Here is a 20,089-nt window from a genome sequence, read left to right as displayed (position 1 = left end):
CATTTAGATACTTATATTATTGTTATCACTATATATATTATCTTGCGAGCTGTAAGGCTCACTCTTGCTTTATTTCTTCATCACACAACAACAGTTAGGAAAGATGGCCAGACTCCAGCAGACCCAGCGCAAGCGCGTGGGAAGCGTCCCGCGTCTTCCCGATGATGTTGTAGCTGTTATAGCTGCAGAGGTAGATCCATTGTAGTGTAGACCATCTACTTTTGAGAATCAAATTATGTATAATTATAACTTGTGGCAGATAATGGCAATTAACTGTAAATTATCAAGTAATCGTTTTGGGTTGTAATAATTTTAAAATTGTGGATTCAAAGACTTGTACTTATTTCAATTTCATCTCTGAGACTATAACGGGTTGTGGTGTGTGTTAGTGTGGGGTCACAGTATGAGGTTATTTATTATTAATTAAGTGAAGTGATATTGTGGAAAGAAAGACCGTGACAACCCGGATCCCCGACCCCGGATCTGGGGGTGTTACAGAAATGGTATCAGAGCTAAGCGTTATAAACCTCAGAGATGATGCGACGATATAATAATAAACTCATAAAGATAATAAGAACTCTTGCCAAGTTCATGGTCGGACTACTTAAAGTAGTGCTGACAGTTAAAACCCTTACGGGAACCCTTATAAGTATCATGATAGTAACTTAGCTCGTTTAATGTGTAGGCGCCTGAGATGGAGGACCCTGAGATGTTCGAGCGTGAGCATGATGAGGCACTGCTAGATGTTGAGGATCAGGAGGAGCCTGAGATGGAGGAGGATGAGGAGGACCCCTCAGAGGAGTCAGAGACGGAGGTCATTGCTATTTCAGATGAGGAGGACCCGGATGAGGTCCCAGTAGCTGAGGAGCGTGTTGGACCTATGGTAGTGTATGCTGGTATCCCTTTACCCACACTTCCGGTGGTCAGAGCCCCTACCCCTCCACCACTATCTTGGATTCCTGATGATGACAGCTCAGAGACCCATACTTCCGAGCCTAGGCAGACCGAGGAGGCACCCTCAGCGGCTCCGGATTCACCACCTCTTGACCCTGCCCACAGGCAGTCTTCGTTAGCTCATGGATATGTTCAGGATGTATTGAGGACCCGAGTGGCTGTTGCCGAGGGCCGACTAGATGAGGCCAGGAGGGAGTTGGATGCAGAGAGGGCGGGTAGGCGTACCCGAGCTTATGAGACCAGGGCTTCTATACCCCGATCCTTGAGGAGGGAGCTTACGGGGATAGAGCTCACGTCCCGAGCGAGACTCAGATCTCTCCAGGGGGACAGGCATGGTAGGATCTCCAGACGGCAGGCTGACTATATCTTCCGTCGTGCGATGGAAAGGGTTTGGGAGCTGACCCGCTCCGGTGTGTGATTCAGGATTGATGATGGAATAGTCTAGTTGTCTAGTTAGCCGAGGCCTTAGTAAGAGCCAATTTTCCGGGATAGTTGACTTGTATATAGCATCCCTTTTTCTGACTAGACAGATAGACTCTTGTGTATCACTTTTGGGACAGATGACTGTAGCACTGTTGTACTTTTGACCAGATCAAACTATGTATTCTCGCATTATGTATATATTTGTTTCCTTTCGGTTCAGTTCCATAGTGACGGGATCACTGTTTTATTATTATTATTACTGCACTTCGTATTAGAACTTTCTTAAAATAATAGAATTGCGATATACGTTCTCCCCATTATAAGAGCTGTGTAAGGCACAATGTTGTATATGATTGTGACCTAACGTTGAATTTTCCCAATAATTGTTTTTATTATTATCAGAATCATGCCGCCAAGAAAGATTGGAACTAGGGCGAACCCTGGGTCTGAGGACCAGGGAAGCCATAATCAGGACAATAGAAACCAAGAACACAGTGAAGAGGAAGATGAGGATTATGTGGAACAGGATGACTCCCTGTATGAAGAAGAAGAGGAAACATATGATGTTGAGGGATTTGAGATAGAGGCTGAAGAAGGAGAAACCGAGGTTGAGCAACCAGTACCAAACCCAGGCATGGATCCCATGGGTCAGTTTATGCAACTCCTAAGACAGAATTTGGAATGTCAACCCAACCCACCCCCTCAAGGAAGTAACAATGCAGTGGCAAACTCTTTCAGGGCTTTTAAGTCCCTTAAGCCCCCTGAGTTCCACGGATCAGCCGACCCAGTTGAGGCAAGGGCATGGTTAAAGGAAATGGAGAAATCTTTTGAGATTTTGAGTATCGATGAGGCACAGAAAACTGTATTTGCTACCTACCTTCTGAAAGGAGAAGCTAACTATTGGTGGGAGGCCAAGAAAAACATGGAGACAGATGCTATAATAACCTGGGAGAGATTTAGTCAGTTGTTTCTGGGAAAGTATTTCCCGAGGTTTATGGAAAACCAGATGGAGCTCAAGTTCTTGGAGCTAAAGCAGGATAACTTGTCTGTAGCAGAGTACGAAGCGAAATTTACTGAATTATCAAGGTTTGTGCCGGAGTTTGTAAGCATTGAGGAAAAGAAAGCTAGGAGGTTTCAGCAGGGACTGAAACCATGGATTCAGAATAGGGTGGCAATCCTTGAGCTTACGGACTATGCCACTCTGGTGCAAAAGGCAACGATTGTAGAAGTCGGAAGTGAACAGATGCAGAAGGAAAGAGAGAAGAAAGGAATAAATAGGAAAAGTATGAGCATGGGTGGAGGTTCCGCAGGAAGGAGCTTCCCAACTAGATTTAATCGAGGAGCAGTGTCCCTACCAGGAAGGAACACTGGGTTTAAGCGACCAATGAGTGTGAGTGTGAGCCAGGGCGGTCAGAAGTCAAGAACGTCCTATTCCAACCAGTCTCGGCCCCCATTGCCAGCCTGTAACATATGTGGAAGGAATCACACTGGGGAGTGTAAGGAAAGGCCAGTAACTTGTTTTAAGTGCGGTCGGGAGGGCCACTATGCAAATAAGTGCCCATCATCAACCCCTGCCGTCGTTCCAACCACCAATTGTCATCAGTGTGGACGCCCGGGTCATTGGAAGAAGGAATGCCCAATGAACAAACCAGCAGCTTCGGGAGCAAGCAGGGCTGCTTCTAATAAGCCACCTACTGCGAGGACTTTCAACATGACAGTCCAGGATGCTATGAAAGATTCAGATGTGATAGCAGGTACCCTTTCTCTAAATTCAGTCAGTGCAAATATTTTATTTGATTCGGGAGCAACTAAATCTTTTATATCAAAGGACTTTGCGCGTAAGTTAAGACTTAAGGCTAAACCCTTGATAGAACCCTTACAAGTAGAAATAGCCAATCATGAAATTATTCCTGTTAACCAGATTCACCCCGCCTGTGAGATAGGCATAGGGGAGCAATCTTTCAGTGTCGATCTGATTCCTTTTAAATTAGGGGAGTTTGATGTGATTTTGGGGATGGACTGGCTATCTAGCAACGATGCTCAGATAGACTGTAAAGGGAAGAAAGTTAAGTTAAATATCCCCGGGAAGAAAGAAGTTATATTTAGAGGAAAGAGGCAGACGCAGAAATTTTTGACCATGGCTAAGGCCAAAAGGATGCTACGAAAAGGAAGTGAGGCCTACCTAGCCTATGTGGTGGACACGCAGAAGGAGGTGCCCAACTTACAAGATATTCCAGTAGTCAACGAATTTGAAGATGTATTCCCCCAAGACCTTCCGGGATTACCACCCGATAGAGTGATTGAATTTGCTATTGAGTTGGCCCCAGGGACGGCGCCAGTTTCAAAAGCACCTTACCGGTTAGCCCCGTTAGAAATGAAGGAATTAGCTATCCAATTGCAGGAACTCTTGGATAAGGGTATGATAAGACCCAGTGTGTCTCCGTGGGGAGCACCAGTTTTATTTGTTAAGAAGAAAGATGGGAGCATGAGGTTGTGCATAGACTATCGAGAGTTGAACAAGCTAACCATAAAGAACAGGTACCCATTACCTAGAATAGACGATCTGTTCGACCAGCTAAAGGATGCTGTTTATTTTTCCAAGATCGACCTGAGAACTGGATATCACCAACTAAAGATTAAACCTGAAGATATTTCCAAGACAGCGTTCTGTACCAGGTATGGGCATTATGAGTTCTTGGTAATGTCCTTTGGACTAACCAACGCCCCAGCGGCTTTCATGGATTTAATGAATAGAGTATTTAAGAAGTACTTGGACAAGTGTGTGATAGTTTTTATCGATGATATTTTGATCTACTCAAGGACTGAGGCAGAACATACAGAGCATTTGAGGATAGCTCTAGGAATACTCAGAGAGGAGCAGTTATATGCCAAATTCTCGAAGTGTGAATTCTGGCGGAATGAAGTACAGTTTTTAGGACATGTGATCAATAAAGAAGGAGTATTGGTCGACCCCTCCAAGATAGAGGCGGTCTCAAATTGGGAAAGGCCAACCACACCCACAGAGGTAAGGAGTTTCATAGGATTGGCCGGCTACTATCGTAGATTTGTACAGGACTTTGCGAAGATCGCAGCCCCTTTGACACGACTTACTCGTAAGACAGAGAAGTTTGAATGGACGGAGAAATGCGAGAACAGTTTTCAGGAATTAAAGAAAAGGTTGATAACGGCTCCGGTATTGGCATTTCCGGATGGAAAAGGAGATTTTGTGATATATAGTGACGCGTCGCACAAAGGATTAGGATGTGTGCTTATGCAGCACGGTAAAGTTATCGCGTATGCATCGAGACAACTGAAGGAATACGAGATTAGATATCCTACTCATGACCTTGAGCTCGCGGCAATAGTATTTGCTTTAAAAATTTGGAGGCACTACTTGTATGGAGAGAAGTGCGAGATTTTCACAGACCATAAGAGCCTCAAGTACATATTTACGCAGAAAGAGCTCAACATGCGCCAGAGGAGATGGTTAGAACTAATCAAGGACTATGATTGTGAGATTCTCTATCATCCAGGGAAAGCCAATGTGGTGGCTGATGCCCTTAGTAGAAAGGAAAGACTCAGAATGATAACGACTTCGGAAGAGTTGATAAGGGATTTTGAGAAAATGGAAATAGAAGTAAAGGTAACCGGAACCGAAACTGAAAAGCTTTTTGAGATCTCAATGCAGCCAGAATTATTGGAAAAGATCAGATTATGCCAGGAGAAAATAATGAATGAAGACAGAGAGTCAATGACTGGAGAGGAGATCCATACTGAGAAAGATGATAAAGGGATAATGAGGTACTCCTACCGAATTTGGGTTCCGAATGTTCAAGAACTTAAAAATGAGATTTTGGATGAAAGCCATAGTTCAAGGTATTCCATTCACCCGGGAAGTACCAAGATGTATAGGGATTTGAAGGAATATTACTGGTGGCCCAACATGAAGAGGGACGTAGCAGAATGGGTAAACAAGTGTTTGACTTGCCAAAGAGTAAAGGCAGAGCACCAGAGACCCAGTGGGCTTTTGCGACCCCTGGAGATTCCCGAATGGAAATGGGAACAGATAGCGATGGATTTTGTTGTAGGCTTGCCAAGGACGAAAGCCAATCACGACGCCATTTGGGTAATTATAGACCGACTGACAAAGTCAGCTCATTTCATTCCTATCAACGAGAGATACACAGTCAATAGACTGGTGGACATTTACCTTAAGGAAATAGTAACGCGACATGGAGTCCCAGCGTCCATTGTCTCAGACCGAGACCCAAGGTTCAACTCCAGATTTTGGAGGAGCTTTCAGGAATGTGCGGGGACCAAGTTAAATATGAGTACCGCGTACCATCCCCAAACGGATGGACAGAGTGAAAGGACCATCCAGACACTAGAGGATATGTTGAGAGTCTGTGCAATAGACCTTAAAGGAAGTTGGGATGATCACCTGCCATTGATCGAGTTTTCTTATAACAATAGCTTTCATGCTAGCATCGGAATGCCGCCTTATGAGGCCTTGTACGGAAGAAGGTGTCGATCTCCCTTATACTGGGATGAAGTAGGAGAGCGGAAGATGCTCGGACCCGAAGTGGTCCAAAGGACCAAAGATATAGTGGATCTTATCAGAGGGCGACTTGTAGCAGCCCAAGACAGACAGAAGAAATATGCAGACCTAGCCCGAAAGGACAAGGAATATGAAGTAGGGGACTTAGTACTGTTGAAAGTATCCCCTTGGAAGGGATTAATGAGGTTCGGAAAGAAAGGAAAACTAAGCCCAAGATATATTGGACCCTTTGAGATATTAAGACGGATTGGAAAGTTAGCTTACGAGCTAGCCCTACCCCCTAATTTGCAACAGGTTCATAATGTGTTCCATGTGTCAATGCTAAGGAGGTATCATCGGGATGCCAGGCACATAGTGGAGTACGAGCAGGTGGATATGCAGCCAGATCTAACTTACGTGGAGAAGCCAGTAAGGATTATAGATAAGAAGGAGCAGGTGCTTCGGAACAAAGTGATCAAGCTAGTCAGAGTACTATGGCAGAATCATAATGTGGAAGAATCGACTTGGGAACTAGAGAGCGCAATGCTAGAAAAGTACCCCCATTTGTTTTCTGTTTGATTCCGGGACGGAATCCTTTTAAGGAGGGGAGACTGTAATAACCCCAAAATTTTTCAACTTTTTGTAACCCTTGTGAATAGTGTTTTAGCTGAATGAGAAAACTTTTCGCGCCACACTATGTAGGGGTTCTGTTATGGATATTCTGGGATTTTATTAGTACTCTATGAAGTATATAAGTGTATGTAAATATCGTCAGAATCCAATTCCGAACACTTTGGTTTTTCCCGGAAATCCACAAGATATGGAGAGAATTGAGTATAAGGTAACAGGATAAAAAGGATTTAAATTTAAGGATTATATTAGAGGATCATAAAAAGGAATATAATGTATTGAGAAAGGTTAAGGGAACCTAAGTAATAAGATCCCGGGTATGATCCTTCAAACGATAAACGAGAACGAAAGTTAAGCGAACCGTATAACAGATCAGCGGTCATTAGGCAAACGATTAGGAAGTTAATCAAAGGGATTAGTGGGAATGATGTCATCCAACCAATAGAAAGAAGACAAGGAAGGAAGGATGACATCATGAGGATAAGGTAAGCATGACATGGGAAGGAAGGAGGTGTGGTTGAATAAGGACCACACAAATTCAAGGGCAAGGTAGTAATTTACTAAATCAAATACAAATCAAGCCAACCAAGCTAGCAAAATCATTTCATCAAAAAAATCAAAAACAACCAAGGCATTTGTTCTTAGGAGCTCTCGGCTTTTTACATTTTAAAGGCATAGATTTTTCAAAAAATCAAGATCCAAGCATCCTAAATTGGTAAGAAAATTCCCTAATCATCTTTATGCTTAGTTATGGCTATATCATGAGTTTAAGCCATCAATTCTTTCTCTAACTTCTTCATTTAATCAAGGAAGAAGACAATGAATAGTGTTTTCAAGTTTTTAACTTGAACTTTTTCTTGTTTTTCTTGAAGATCCAAGCTTTCCTAAGGCTTCTCAAAGCTTCTTAAGGCTTCTTAGCTCCACCCACCACTTCAAGGAAGGTATACCATTTCCAAACCCTAGGTTCATATATATTATAAGGTGATTTTGAGTAGTGGGTTGATATTGTATCTTGTTGTTATGATTTAGAGTTTAAGATTTGGTATGGTAGTGAATGGAATGGTAATTATTGTGTTTTGATTTAAAAGAACTTAAGAATGATTAAAGTTAAGTTTAAGCATAAGTATGAAAGATTAAATTGAATTGGTTGGGGTGGTTATGATGTGATAAGGATGGAGGATGGTTGTATGTTGGATTTGAGGTTGATTTGGGTTGATTGTGGATGGTTTAAAAATTGGAAATCACGTAAACATAGCCGTCGTAACGTCCGATTTTCTTTGGACTGTTTTTGTGCATAGCATTAGGACCCGAGAACCCCCTGCTAGATTGTGACCACTGCCATGTTTAGATAGCTCATGTTACGAGCTTCGTTTTGATATGTAGTTCGTTCGATTCCGATTTACGGTTTAGGAGAAACGACCGTTTCAAGTAACGGCGTTTCGCGAACGAAACTTTTTCCCTCGCCTTACTTTGGAATGTAGGTTAAAGACCAAAAAGGGTTAATTAATGTGTGAAACATTTATGGTAAGTGTGTTAGGCAGTTGGTAAGTCATTCGCGAAGGAATCGCTTTAAAACTCGTAAAGGTTAAATTATTAAAAATGGTGGAGCCGAGGGTACCCGAGTGACTTAAGCAAATCGGTGAGCGCAAAACTAGCATTAGAGTCTAAGTTAGTTAAAGCATAGATTTACAAGTGATTTTGGTTTAATTCCAACTTACTTGTTGTTTATAGGTTATCAGACTCGTCCCGAGCCTTTCTCACCCCCAAGTCGCTCAGACAAGTATTCTATCCGATATACTGTTGTTGTGATGTATACCTTTGTATATGCATGATCTTGCGATAAATGCCTATTGGTTATTTAGCAAACTTTTGCGATATATTGTAGCATGTGATATGGTATATATGCATGCCTGTTTCATATTCTTGAAATATATATCTGTTGGTTCATTTGATAATACCTATGCTAGAGGATAGCGGTAACTTGCATATACCCTTAGTATAGGGACCCAAAGGTGAAAATATTTTCAAAAATCGGGAGTCGAGGATCCCGAGTAGATTTTATATATATGGATATGGATATATATATATATATATATATATATTTATATATTTATATATATATGGTTATAGTTTTCCAAACTATTAATCGAATAAGGTTTATTCGATAACTTGAAATTTTATTTTATTATTGAATATTATTTCGAATATTATTCGAGGGCTTATGACTCCTTTTATTTATTTATCTGAATATTATTTGAATATTCATTCGAGGACTTATGACTCTTTTATATTATTATGAATATTATTTGAATATTCATTTGAGGATCTATGACTCCGATAATGTGCTGTAATATATTCTTTATTTTATTAAAGAGTAAGGTGTTAATAATCAAACTTATTTTCGATTATTCAAATAAAGATAATACTTTCATATAAGTATATCTTTGGTTATTTAATGTTTATTTCAAGTATAAGTTTTAATACTTCTACTTCAATTATTTTTATAAAGATTATTCTTTATGGGAATATTATTTAAATAATAATATTCAGTCATTTTCTAAATATTCTGGGGACTGATTTACTTCATTAAATCAGCCTTACTCCAAACACTCTTTAAAGTGTTTTCGAGTCTTCAAAATGATTTTTAAAAGTCAGAGCGGATCCCAAAACTCATTTTTTTTATATTTAAGATCTTCCTTTTTAAAGGGGATTTAAATACTCGCTCAAAACCTGGGGAATCCGGCTCTGTGGTGTATTTTATATTCGCAACGAGGTTGCAGATTTGGTAAATGAATTGATTACTTGCCCAACGTTCGGGAAGTAAGCCCATCTCATTGAGTCGGCATAAGCGACAGGCCGGGGTACGGTCTATTATTGTGTAAGTGGCTGGGTGGCAGTCCATCAACGCGTGAGGGGCCGGGGTACGGTCTAGCGCGAGGTCCTAATGCGGCCAGGGTGATGACCGGTGAGGAATTCATCCATCTACAGTAGAAAAGGTTACTTATTGGTATCTTTGCCTGATCAGCAAGATATCTGGTTTATGCCAAAATTCTTTTCCTTTCCAAAATTCATTGGATGTTTCAAACTCTGTTCATACTTTACATAACAGAGGTTCCAGGAAATGTTTAAAGGGGTATATATATGTGGATATATATATACCGGGACTAAATAAAGTATCTCATAACTTTTTCATTCAATAATATTTCAAAGATTGAATCTATTTAAGTCTTAACTTGTGGTCTCATCTATGGGGTGTTTTTCTTAAAACTTATAATACTTCGAACGGTGGCAGTTCAAGTAACTTTATATATGATATAAGTGTGGTGAAGTATTGGTAACTTCATTCCTTGTTTTTACTTATATCTAGTAAGTAATTATCTTGCATATGATAGAGATGCTATTAAGTATCCATTTAGATACTTATATTATTGTTATCACTATATATATTATCTTGCGAGCTGTAAGGCTCACTCTTGCTTTATTTCTTCATCACACAACAACAGTTAGGAAAGATGGCCAGACTCCAGCAGACCCAGCGCAAGCGCGTGGGAAGCGTCCCGCGTCTTCCCGATGATGTTGTAGCTGCTATAGCTGCAGAGGTAGATCCATTGTAGTGTAGACCATCTACTTTTGAGAATCAAATTATGTATAATTATAACTTGTGGCAGATAATGGCAATTAACTGTAAATTATCAAGTAATCGTTTTGGGTTGTAATAATTTTAAAATTGTGGATTCAAAGACTTGTACTTATTTCAATTTCATCTCTGAGACTATAACGGGTTGTGGTGTGTGTTAGTGTGGGGTCACAGTATGAGGTTATTTATTATTAATTAAGTGAAGTGATATTGTGGAAAGAAAGACCGTGACAACCCGGATCCCCGACCCCGGATCTGGGGGTGTTACATATATAGCTCGTTAACAGAGGATTCGTGAATCGAAGGAAATTGTGTTTTGAAGTTTTCGTCGAGTTCGCCGGAAACCGGCGAACTTCTCGGCCATTTTCCTGCCTATTCAGGGGTTGTCTGTGTGATTAAATGGTATGGTTAGATTCCTGGTGAATTGTAGATTAAATCTGGAGCTTGTGGAGGTGTGAGGATTCCGGGAACGTTGTCTCCGGCGATATAGGACGTTTTCCGGCCACGGGGTGCAAAATTGCACTTTAGCCCCTGTTGTTTTGAAAACGATGAAGTTCAGTCCCTGAACTTTCCAGAACTTGCAAATTAGGATTCCTGTTTTAAAAATGTTTAAAAATCATATTTTCTATTTATTTTATTTATAAAAATTCTTTTTTAATTTCTGAAAATTCCAAAAATTATTATTTTAATTCCAAAAATTATTATTAATTCAAAAATAAATCTGAATTAATGAGTTAATTAATTTCAGTTAATACTTAATTGATTAATTGGTCAATTAATTTCGAAAATTAATTGATTAATTGATTTAATTAATTATTAATTGATTTTAATTAATTATTTAATTAGATTTAATTATTTAAAAATGATTTAAAAATTCCGAAAAATAGTTTCGAGCTTTAAAATATTAATCTAAATTATTTTCAAGGCTCGATAATTATTATAAAATTGTTTTGAAGCCAGATTTGTCCAATCGAACCCTGTTTATTACTTTGAAATTGATCCAACGACCCGTTTTAATTCCGAAAAATATTTTAAATACCTGAAAGCCTGTTTATGACCCGAGACTCCTTTATAAATGATATGTCATTGATTATTTGATGTTTTATGTGTTATATGTGACTTGTTATTTGACTGTCGATCTATATGTTCGATGTTTACTTGTTTATAACGTAACTTTCAATCTGTTAATCGGATTTGGGTGAAACGAAGGGTAGATAGAAGTGTATGACGAATAGAATCGTATGAGTTGAATATTGATAGATGCTTATGATATGTGAGCAGAAGAGGCAAGGCGTAGAAAAGGGAAACAGATAGTCGAGGATTAAGACGGTTGTGATTGGAAGTTAGTACAGTATAGCAAGCTAGTACCAGGCAAGTGTTCTGAACTTTCTCGAGATATATTGTAGTTGATCGATAATCTTGTTCTATATTGCAAGTGCTTTGAAGCACTGGACCCTAAACTCTGATTCCAGTTATTGATCTTGAGCCGTAAACCTTATTCTTTCTAAACCATTGATTGTTGTACACCCAAATGCGAACCACAAATATACGATACTATTCCACAAATACATACAAACTAAATACCAAACACAGAACCGAATCACTTACATATTCAAACCATTGTACCTTATGCTTTAAAAGACCAAATCCTTGTAACCTTGAAATGTTGATTCTTTTGTTATCCAATTCTTTCATTACTTAACAGCTAAGCTTGGAAAATTTCCATATTGATCCTTGTGAAGATTGAAACCATTTCATTATCGAACATCCAATGTTGTTTATGATTCTGTTTATTGCTTTTACATTGTTTGTTCTGTTATTATGTTAGAATTGGATTGTTTTTATAAAATTGTGGACCAGATTCGTGGTCAGACCATATTAATGGTCAAGTTAGGCCAATGTGTGCCTTGAATCCAGTAGTTAGAGCAGTGATGTGTGCTTTGCTCGGGGTTAGTGCGTGACTGATCAGAAGCCTAACCTTGTTTTTTTTAAAATAAAAATATAATATCCAATTCTAAATCATAATTCATTGTTCACTTGATATCATAACCATTTTTACTTGATGATCATTATTCTCAGTTTTGTCATTGTGACTTGCTGAGCTAGTTAACTCATTTGTGCGATGTTGTTTATGTTCTTTTCTAGTCAAGAAGGAATCAGTTGGTAGCGAGGATCCCCAGTCCAGCGCGAGATCTAGGGGTTCAGGTTGATTGAGTTAAGCTAGTAGGTATCAATTTGAGATAATTTAAGTTTGTAAAAGTTTGTAATAATGTTTAATACTCAGTTCTGAGTTTGAATAGTTGGGATTTGAACGATTTGTAATATAAGTGTGTGTTTGGCTTGTGTACATACTTTAACCTGTTGCGGTCCGTGGTAGTTGGTAAGTAGGGTCACTGCATATTATTATTATTATCTTTATTATTGTTATAAACAGGTTATAAATAAGATATAAATAAGATGTGTGTGTGTGTGGACCCCAAACTTCTGACCCGGGTTTGGAGGGCGCCACATATTTGTTGTAAAAGAATGTGATAGGAGGGCCCTTAACGTTATTGTAGGAGACCAGTTCGTTCGGTTTTCTTTTCAATTTTTAATGGACATAATGGTTAGTGGTATAAATGAAAGTTTTTTCAGTTTGATGATCAAATTGCAAGTTTCAAGTCAGCTGAGTGACCAAAATGCCACATCATGTGACTGTACATGCCACGGTGAATTTATTTAAGTCAAGTTACCAAACTTAGTCAGCATTTTGTCAAGTTTTTAACGGAATGTAACGACAAGTGACCTGAATGAAAATGTAACGACGAGTGATCTGAATGAAAATTTTTAAGAGTAAAATAATGTAATTGGAAGTTTTTTGAGTTGAGTGACCCAACTGCAAGTTTTCGGTAAGTTGAGTGACCAAAATGCCATTTAACCCTAAAAACAATGTGTTAAACGTGAATTGTTGTTATATTTAACTCTATAATTTATTGTTTTCGGTCAAAAAAAATCTATAATTTATTGTCATTCACTCATAATTTTTTTTAATAAGCACCTTATCTTTTCCCTCAAAAATCAAAACTTAATCCAATTATAGTATATTAAATATTAATTATTTAACAAGTTGGTTAAAAAAATAATAATGCCGTTTACTTTTTTAACTTAGAAATTTGCGTGTGCAAATATAAAAATGTTTATAAGCATAAACTATTACTATTTCTAGTCAGTCGTTTGAGTTTTGAAAATATAGTAAAAGTTAATATTTTTCAAATTTATTTTTTCTAGATTAAAGTTTAAATATTTAATCTTAAATCAGGAAAAAACTTTAAAGGAAATTAGTAAATTTTACTATATTTTCAAAACTATTAAAAATACGTTAAGAATATTCGCTATGTTTCATTTTAACTGTCGCATAATTTTTCTACACATAATTTTTTTTGCACATATTCCAAGATGGATTGACTGCATATTAAAAATTATAATTTCTAATTTTTTTGTTTAAATAAAAGTTTAAGTTATTTATTTTTATTCAGATTTTTTTGTTTTTAAAAGTTATACTTTTAAGTTTTAACTATCCAACAGGTGTGCAGAAAAAAAGAAAGTTAAAATGAATAGGAGAAAATTGAGACGCTGGTACTTGTATAACCCAGTATTGTTTGGGTTGGGACTTGGGATTGTTTTCCCGCAACATGAGCGCCATAAATGTACACCCCTGGACTCTTCTGGATCCGGGTACACCCGCTTTTTACCCGACCCACCCGTTTCTTCAAATCGGTTGTACCCCCCGGAATAGCACTTATATTACCACTCTCCGGTCAAATAGCAGCCGGAAAACCACCTTGCGTGTATCAAACACCACCATAACAACGGGTCTGGAGAGTAAAGAAAGAAATGACAAGGTGAAAATGGTGAGTTTTGTTGGAGAAGGCAGTGTGAGTCCTCTCAACTCTGCTTCTTGGTATGATGTTATGCTCCACACTGTAAGTTTCACATTCTTCTCTCTCTAAAACACACGCATTTATCTTTATATGTAGATCATCTTTTTTCTATTGTTCTTACTAGTTTATTAGTTTTGTTGTTTGTGGTTGTGATTTATCCTTGTAATAGCATGTTTAGCTTATCATCTTAACATCTAGTTTTGGTGTTTTTTTTTATTTTAGTATAGTACAGAATAACCTTGATAAGTGGATTTTCGATAAAATAAATAATGACCGTTTGAAGAATCTTAAAATAGGTAATTTATGACAAAAAAAGAATAAGTGATTTATAAGTGATAAGTAGATGAATACTTATAAAGTATATACATGTTTGGATAATTTTACCTAAAAGTCAGAAATTTTATTACCTAAATGAACTAAAATAAATAATTTTTAAATATAACTATCTTAATTCATGAATTTGAAATTTGAATAATATTTACAAACATATATTTTAAAACTAAAGTTAATAAAAAAAGCGAAAAATTAAAATAAGTTGATAAAAAGTACGTCGCTGCCAACATTCAACTTATCAGCTTATAAGTTGCAAATTTGACTTATAAGTTGGGTCGACAAACACTCGTCCATAAGTACTTACGGGCTTATAAGTTAATAAGTCACTTAAACGGAGGATGCCAAATAGGCATAATCTCGTTAAATAACCTTTCGTTGGTTTTAAGGTAACAAGGACTATGTAATTTTAATCTTGATAAACGAGTATGTTAGTTTTGGTATTTTTATTGTTAGGGTCACTACTCGCATAAATTTAAAAACTCTACGCATGCATCAATGAGACTCTAACTCTGGACTCCTTTTACCAACATTAGAGGGTATCCATTAAGTTACAATGCTACGAAATATGTTACGTTGAGTGTGTTCTTTTGGGCATGGTCATATGAGTTGAACTACTCACACATGCCTACATTCAGGGTCAAACATCGAACTCTAGTTATAAGAGACCAAGAGGATATCTACCCAGCTACAACGCTAGGGATTATTTTATCTGAGTGTTTGTCAGAGAAGTATAGTAGCAACAAGAATTAAGTGAACCAATGAAGCTTTTTGTGACACCAGAAATCCATGTGGATATTTAACTTTAAGTATGGGAAATGATGTTTATGATCATAAGGGTTTTAATTGCTCATATGTCTGATCCGATATGCCGAAATTAGTTCTTTTCGCAGGATGTATGGTTTTCAGTTTGTATGGATCTAATCTAATCTACATAGGGTGCATACGGGTAAGACTTTTTGTTGCCACATTTGATTCATGTTTAATGAGTATTAAGGTGAACGGGAATCTCAATTTTATGTATTGGTGTTTGGATTACCAATTTTGTTGTGTGAAACGGGAACCTCATTTCTATTTGGTCGGTAAATCATTCTCTCTGCTCCATTTGGGGTACCCATATGATTCCTATTTTTTTTTTTTCGTGTGGTTGTTCCATTGAATTCTTTACAATGAAGCAAAGTGGCAATGGTCTGATTGCTTGCTCTTTCGCCTTGATGCCATAACTCTGGCTTGTACGGTTGTACCTGGTAGACAATAAGTGCTCGTGTGAGTGTTAAAACACTAAATGTGACGTTCACTCAAGCTTCTGTGGAGGAATGGTGCATGAGCCTTTTAAGAATCGGTGAAGTCCGCGAATGCATTTTGAAGCAGTCTGCTGCACTTCTTGTCCATATAATTAACCTTGCTAAAATGATAGCAAAATAAATTAGTTCTGAATTAGAGTCCAGGTAAACAAACATTGCGTAAAGCACTCCGTAGGAGTAAGTTGTTTACAAATTTATTTATAACTGTGACATGATGGAAATACTTATGGATTGCTTGGATGTATATGGTAATGGTTTCCTGCATTCAAGGCAATTGAACTTTTGTCTTTTCCACCTTTTCATTATACGTACATTCCAAATGTCAGGCACCCCCAGATAAGAGTCCACTCTCCAAATCATCTAATACCCTAGATGCCTTTCTACTTCACTATATTAAAGCGGCATTCAACCTTCAATTAATAATTATGAAGAACGGTATAAACCCTAAGTTGAACTTTACTCAGTGTACAGGGGTTCTTTACCGATACAAATGTAATTCCCTGTATTTTTCACATATCTTGTATATCTTTCTTTACTTATTGTTCATTTTAGTATTTAAAGAGGATATTTATCATATATAGTAGAAGAGCAGAAGAGGATGGTGATATATATTTCATTTTTGTGTTGTATTATAACTATTTTGGTAATTAGCAGAGATAGCATATCTTATCTAGTAGAACACTCATTTTCTTCTTCATCTCTCATTTTTCAATAGGCGAAGAGATTAAAATGGGTTGATGATGGATTTGAAATGCTGGTTTTCACAGATAATATTGAGAAATCTTCTGATGAAACAGTCAAAAATCTTACCGGGGAGCTACTTTATGCAGACATATTGGTGCTTATTTCTGTAACAGATGAAAAATCAGTAAAATGGATTCAGCAGAACAGCCAAAACATTTCAAACATTGTATGTTTCGAGTCATCTCCAGCACTAAGTAACAAGCTAGGAGGGTCATTTATCCAGAGACAAACCAGGGGGGATATTTTTAGCAAACTATCAGAGATTTCTCAGCCGAAGGAAGTATATGAATCCGAAGAAGTTGTTAAAACTATATATGAGGCTTGGGAACGTTATAACTCAGATGATATAAGATTTTCTTTGCTAGTTATAATCAATGCTTATATAAGACCAGTTTCAATCTTGAAAAACCTAAGGGCACAAGGTTTCTCCACGCTAAGTTGCATGGTGAAAAACTGTGGGCCTCAGGTCTTAAACTGTCTATTAGATCCTAACTGTAGGAAGGCTCTTCAGTGCCTGAATGAATGCAGTCCAGTAGATCAGGTATGTAACTATCAATGTATTGCTTCTTATGAGAGTCCGGCTTTAGAAGAATTTTCTCTCTGCGTACTACAAAAGAACAATTGCCTTGAGTTGGAGGCTAAGATCCCTGAAAAACCTTATGTCCCACCAATGAATAGGTTTCGAGGGAAAGACCTGAGTCATGAAATTGCTGAAGATCTTTTTGTGGGTTGGTTAGGGAATTTGGACTGGAGCTGGCGTGTTGTAGCAGGACAGAACCCCGCCTACGATCAGTTTCCATGTCAGTACCAGCTCTTCTACAGAGGTAAAGCAAGGGGGTCATTCTGGTATGAGCCAGTTTTTCAGGTAAAAACCTTAGATGGGGAGTTGGTTTGGAGGCGGCGAAAATATCGAGTTAAAAGAAGCAAAGTGCCTGGGACATTTAATTTTAGTGTTTTGGATAATGGGGTGGTTTCAAATGAGTTTTGGACTATTGTAGATGTTGCTGCTGATTTCAGCTGGGGTTTGTTTCACTATAGTGGAGCTGCTCGAGTTGCCGGACAATCTTACACTGGAGCAGTTCTTGTTAGTCTGAATGGCGAATACCCAGATGAGAGGGAGCGGGGAAATTTAGTGTCTGCACTAGACAGATGCCACATACAAGAGTGGGAGTTGTTTGATGTTGACAATTGTTCGTGCAAAGATGCACCACTGGGCATTCCTGAAGGTTCGAGTTTGCACAAGAGCATCAAAGTTGAGGATCTGAAAGGGTCTTTCATATGATCTTGGGGAAAATTCTAAAGCTAGCTGGACTCTTGTTGGTTGTTTCAGAGGATGTTATAATTATTGTTTGTAAAGCATGTGTGGTTAAAGTTAACAAATGTGTGAAATTAGGGAATTGCATTATGTAATAACCAAAAATTGTAATTAATCCTAATGTGAATCAATCCAAACAACGAACGACACAAATGGTGTTACCTTTGGTCTATAATTTGCATGTGTAATGTATTACAAAACAGCAAGGTATCTACTAAACTGAGCAGGAGCTTTACCTGTGAACTTTATCCGGCACAAATATACATACATATGTAAAAATATTTACGTTAATTAATAGGACTTGCATATCAATGCTTGTTATGCCCAAAATTTGTTATAAACCTTGTTCGGTTCAAAACTGGGTCAATTGGTCATAATTGAAGAAGGAATACCTAAATTTTAAGAATAAATAAGATAATCTTTTCATAAAAGGAAAGAGGGCGCGCCCTTTACGTAATCAGAACGCGCCCTTTGCATAATCAGGACGCGCCCTATGATGAAAATGGTTGATGGGCAGTTGCAAGTGTCCATGCATGGGAGGCGCGCCCTCAAACATAGTAAGGAGGCGCGCCCAATTGCTGAAGAAAGGGTGATGAATTCCTTGATTGAATTCTTTCCTATAATGAGCCTTAGGGCGCGCCCTAAGTGAGAAAGATAGCTTGGATGGGACTTCGACATGATTACTTAGATGGGCTCTGTGGAAGATTCAAGGAAGATGGAGATTATTATTACTAACTTATTTGATGCAGGAAAGGCGGTGTCCGTGGTCAGAGACCTCCAGGGATATGCCTGGACTGAAGTCCTCCTCCTGTAGTCAATGGGTGTCCTCATTGGGGATGTGAGGTGAAATCTGGTGTGTGCTTTGGGGGCTCTGTCTCTGTAGTCAATGGGTGTCCTCGTTGGGAGACTTTGGAGTATCCTGCACTTTGCATCCAAAAGCTTGGGATCACTTGTCCTGCAATCTGGTAGGGGCTCCTTATCAGGGAGCAAGGATGCGTCCAACATTTAGGGTGAAACATGGCTATACCTGCGTCCACGGACTAGAGAAACAGCTGGTAGCGGAGGGTTATCCTTGGCCAGGGAGATGCCTCATCTGTGAAGTCTCGAAGCCGCGGATGAGCCTTGGACCTTTGTGGTTGGGCCTCATCGGCGGACATTCCTAAAGCTAGTAGAAGACGATTTCCAGTGGGTTTCCTATTGGGCCTCGGGATAAGAAATCTAAGTCCATTAGGTTTCTTGTTCCCCAAGAACTACGTGGGCTTGATTCCCTATAAATAGGGATATGTAGATAAATTGCAAGGAGTCGGAAGCGAGAGCCTTAAGGAACCACCACCAACCCTAAGCAATCTCAGCCCCCAATTTATCACAACCACCACACTCCGCTCACTTTTCAGACAAAGAACCACCATCATAAATCTTGATTCCGGCGACGAACCTCAAACTTTGTTGATACCAAATTCCTCTGTCAACAAATTGGCGCTAGAAGGAGGGGCTAATCAAGATCAAAATCTCAGGAGGAAGAGATGTCTCGTCACGATGAAGGTTCTTTGACGCAAGAATTGAAGGATAGCCACGGAGGAGTTGCATACAACGACCACGTAGGAGATCCCTGAATAACTATTTTCGGCAGGGGGGTCGAAGGAGATTTCAGTGTAGTATCCGCGGCCACGAGGGAGATCCATGGATGATGATATCCAGCCATGAAGGTTGAAGTTGCAGCCATAGCCACGAAAGAGCGAAGTTGGATGGAAAATTCGGATTTGATGGATTAAGCGATTTGCTTACACTGTTTGGGCCGTATCTCGAGTTCCGTAAGTCAGATTTGAACGATCTTACAGTCTACGCGAAACTTGTTGAATTCTCTTTAATTAGGAGATGAATATGATTACGAGAATAAAAGTTGAGTAGTCCGAAAACAGAGGAAAACAGTAGCTGCGAATTGTTTCAAAAAATCCTATTTGGTTTAGAAGATTGGGAGAATCCTATTTGGTTTAGAAGATTGGGAGAAACCTATTTGGTATTGAAGATTGGAGTATCCTATTCTAATTAGAAGATTGAAGAATCCTATTCGATATAGAAAATTGGGGAATCTTATTCTAATTAAAAGATTGAAGAATCTTATTCCATTAAGGAGATTGGAGAATCCTATTCCAACAAGAAGATTGAAGAATCCTATTTGATTTAGAATATTTGAGGACACTATTCAGTTCAGAGGACTTAACCAGGAGCAAATCTGAGGAGGATCGGGAGGAGAACACTTCAAGAAGAAGGCATTACTACCATGAGATAGTCATC

At 38.5% G+C, this 20,089-nt stretch overlaps 1 protein-coding gene across 1 annotated transcript; it reads left to right on the top strand.

Annotated features, from left to right (window-relative positions):
* Window positions 1-13,799: 13,799 nt before the first annotated feature.
* On the top strand, window positions 13,800-17,947 carry LOC141712378 (uncharacterized). The gene is made up of 2 exons (XM_074515298.1): window positions 13,800-14,143; window positions 16,451-17,947. The coding sequence occupies exons 1-2, from the start codon at window positions 13,853-13,855 to the stop codon at window positions 17,759-17,761; spliced, it is 1,602 nt and encodes a 533-aa protein (XP_074371399.1). The 5' UTR covers window positions 13,800-13,852; the 3' UTR covers window positions 17,762-17,947.
* The last annotated feature ends 2,142 nt before the right edge of the window (window positions 17,948-20,089 follow it).

This window comes from Apium graveolens, chromosome 3, assembly GCF_009905375.1.
Source record: "Apium graveolens cultivar Ventura chromosome 3, ASM990537v1, whole genome shotgun sequence".
In the NCBI taxonomy this organism is placed as follows: Eukaryota; Viridiplantae; Streptophyta; class Magnoliopsida; order Apiales; family Apiaceae; genus Apium; species Apium graveolens.
Note: the sequence above shows the minus strand (reverse complement) of the source record. Positions and strands in the feature narration are given on the sequence as shown.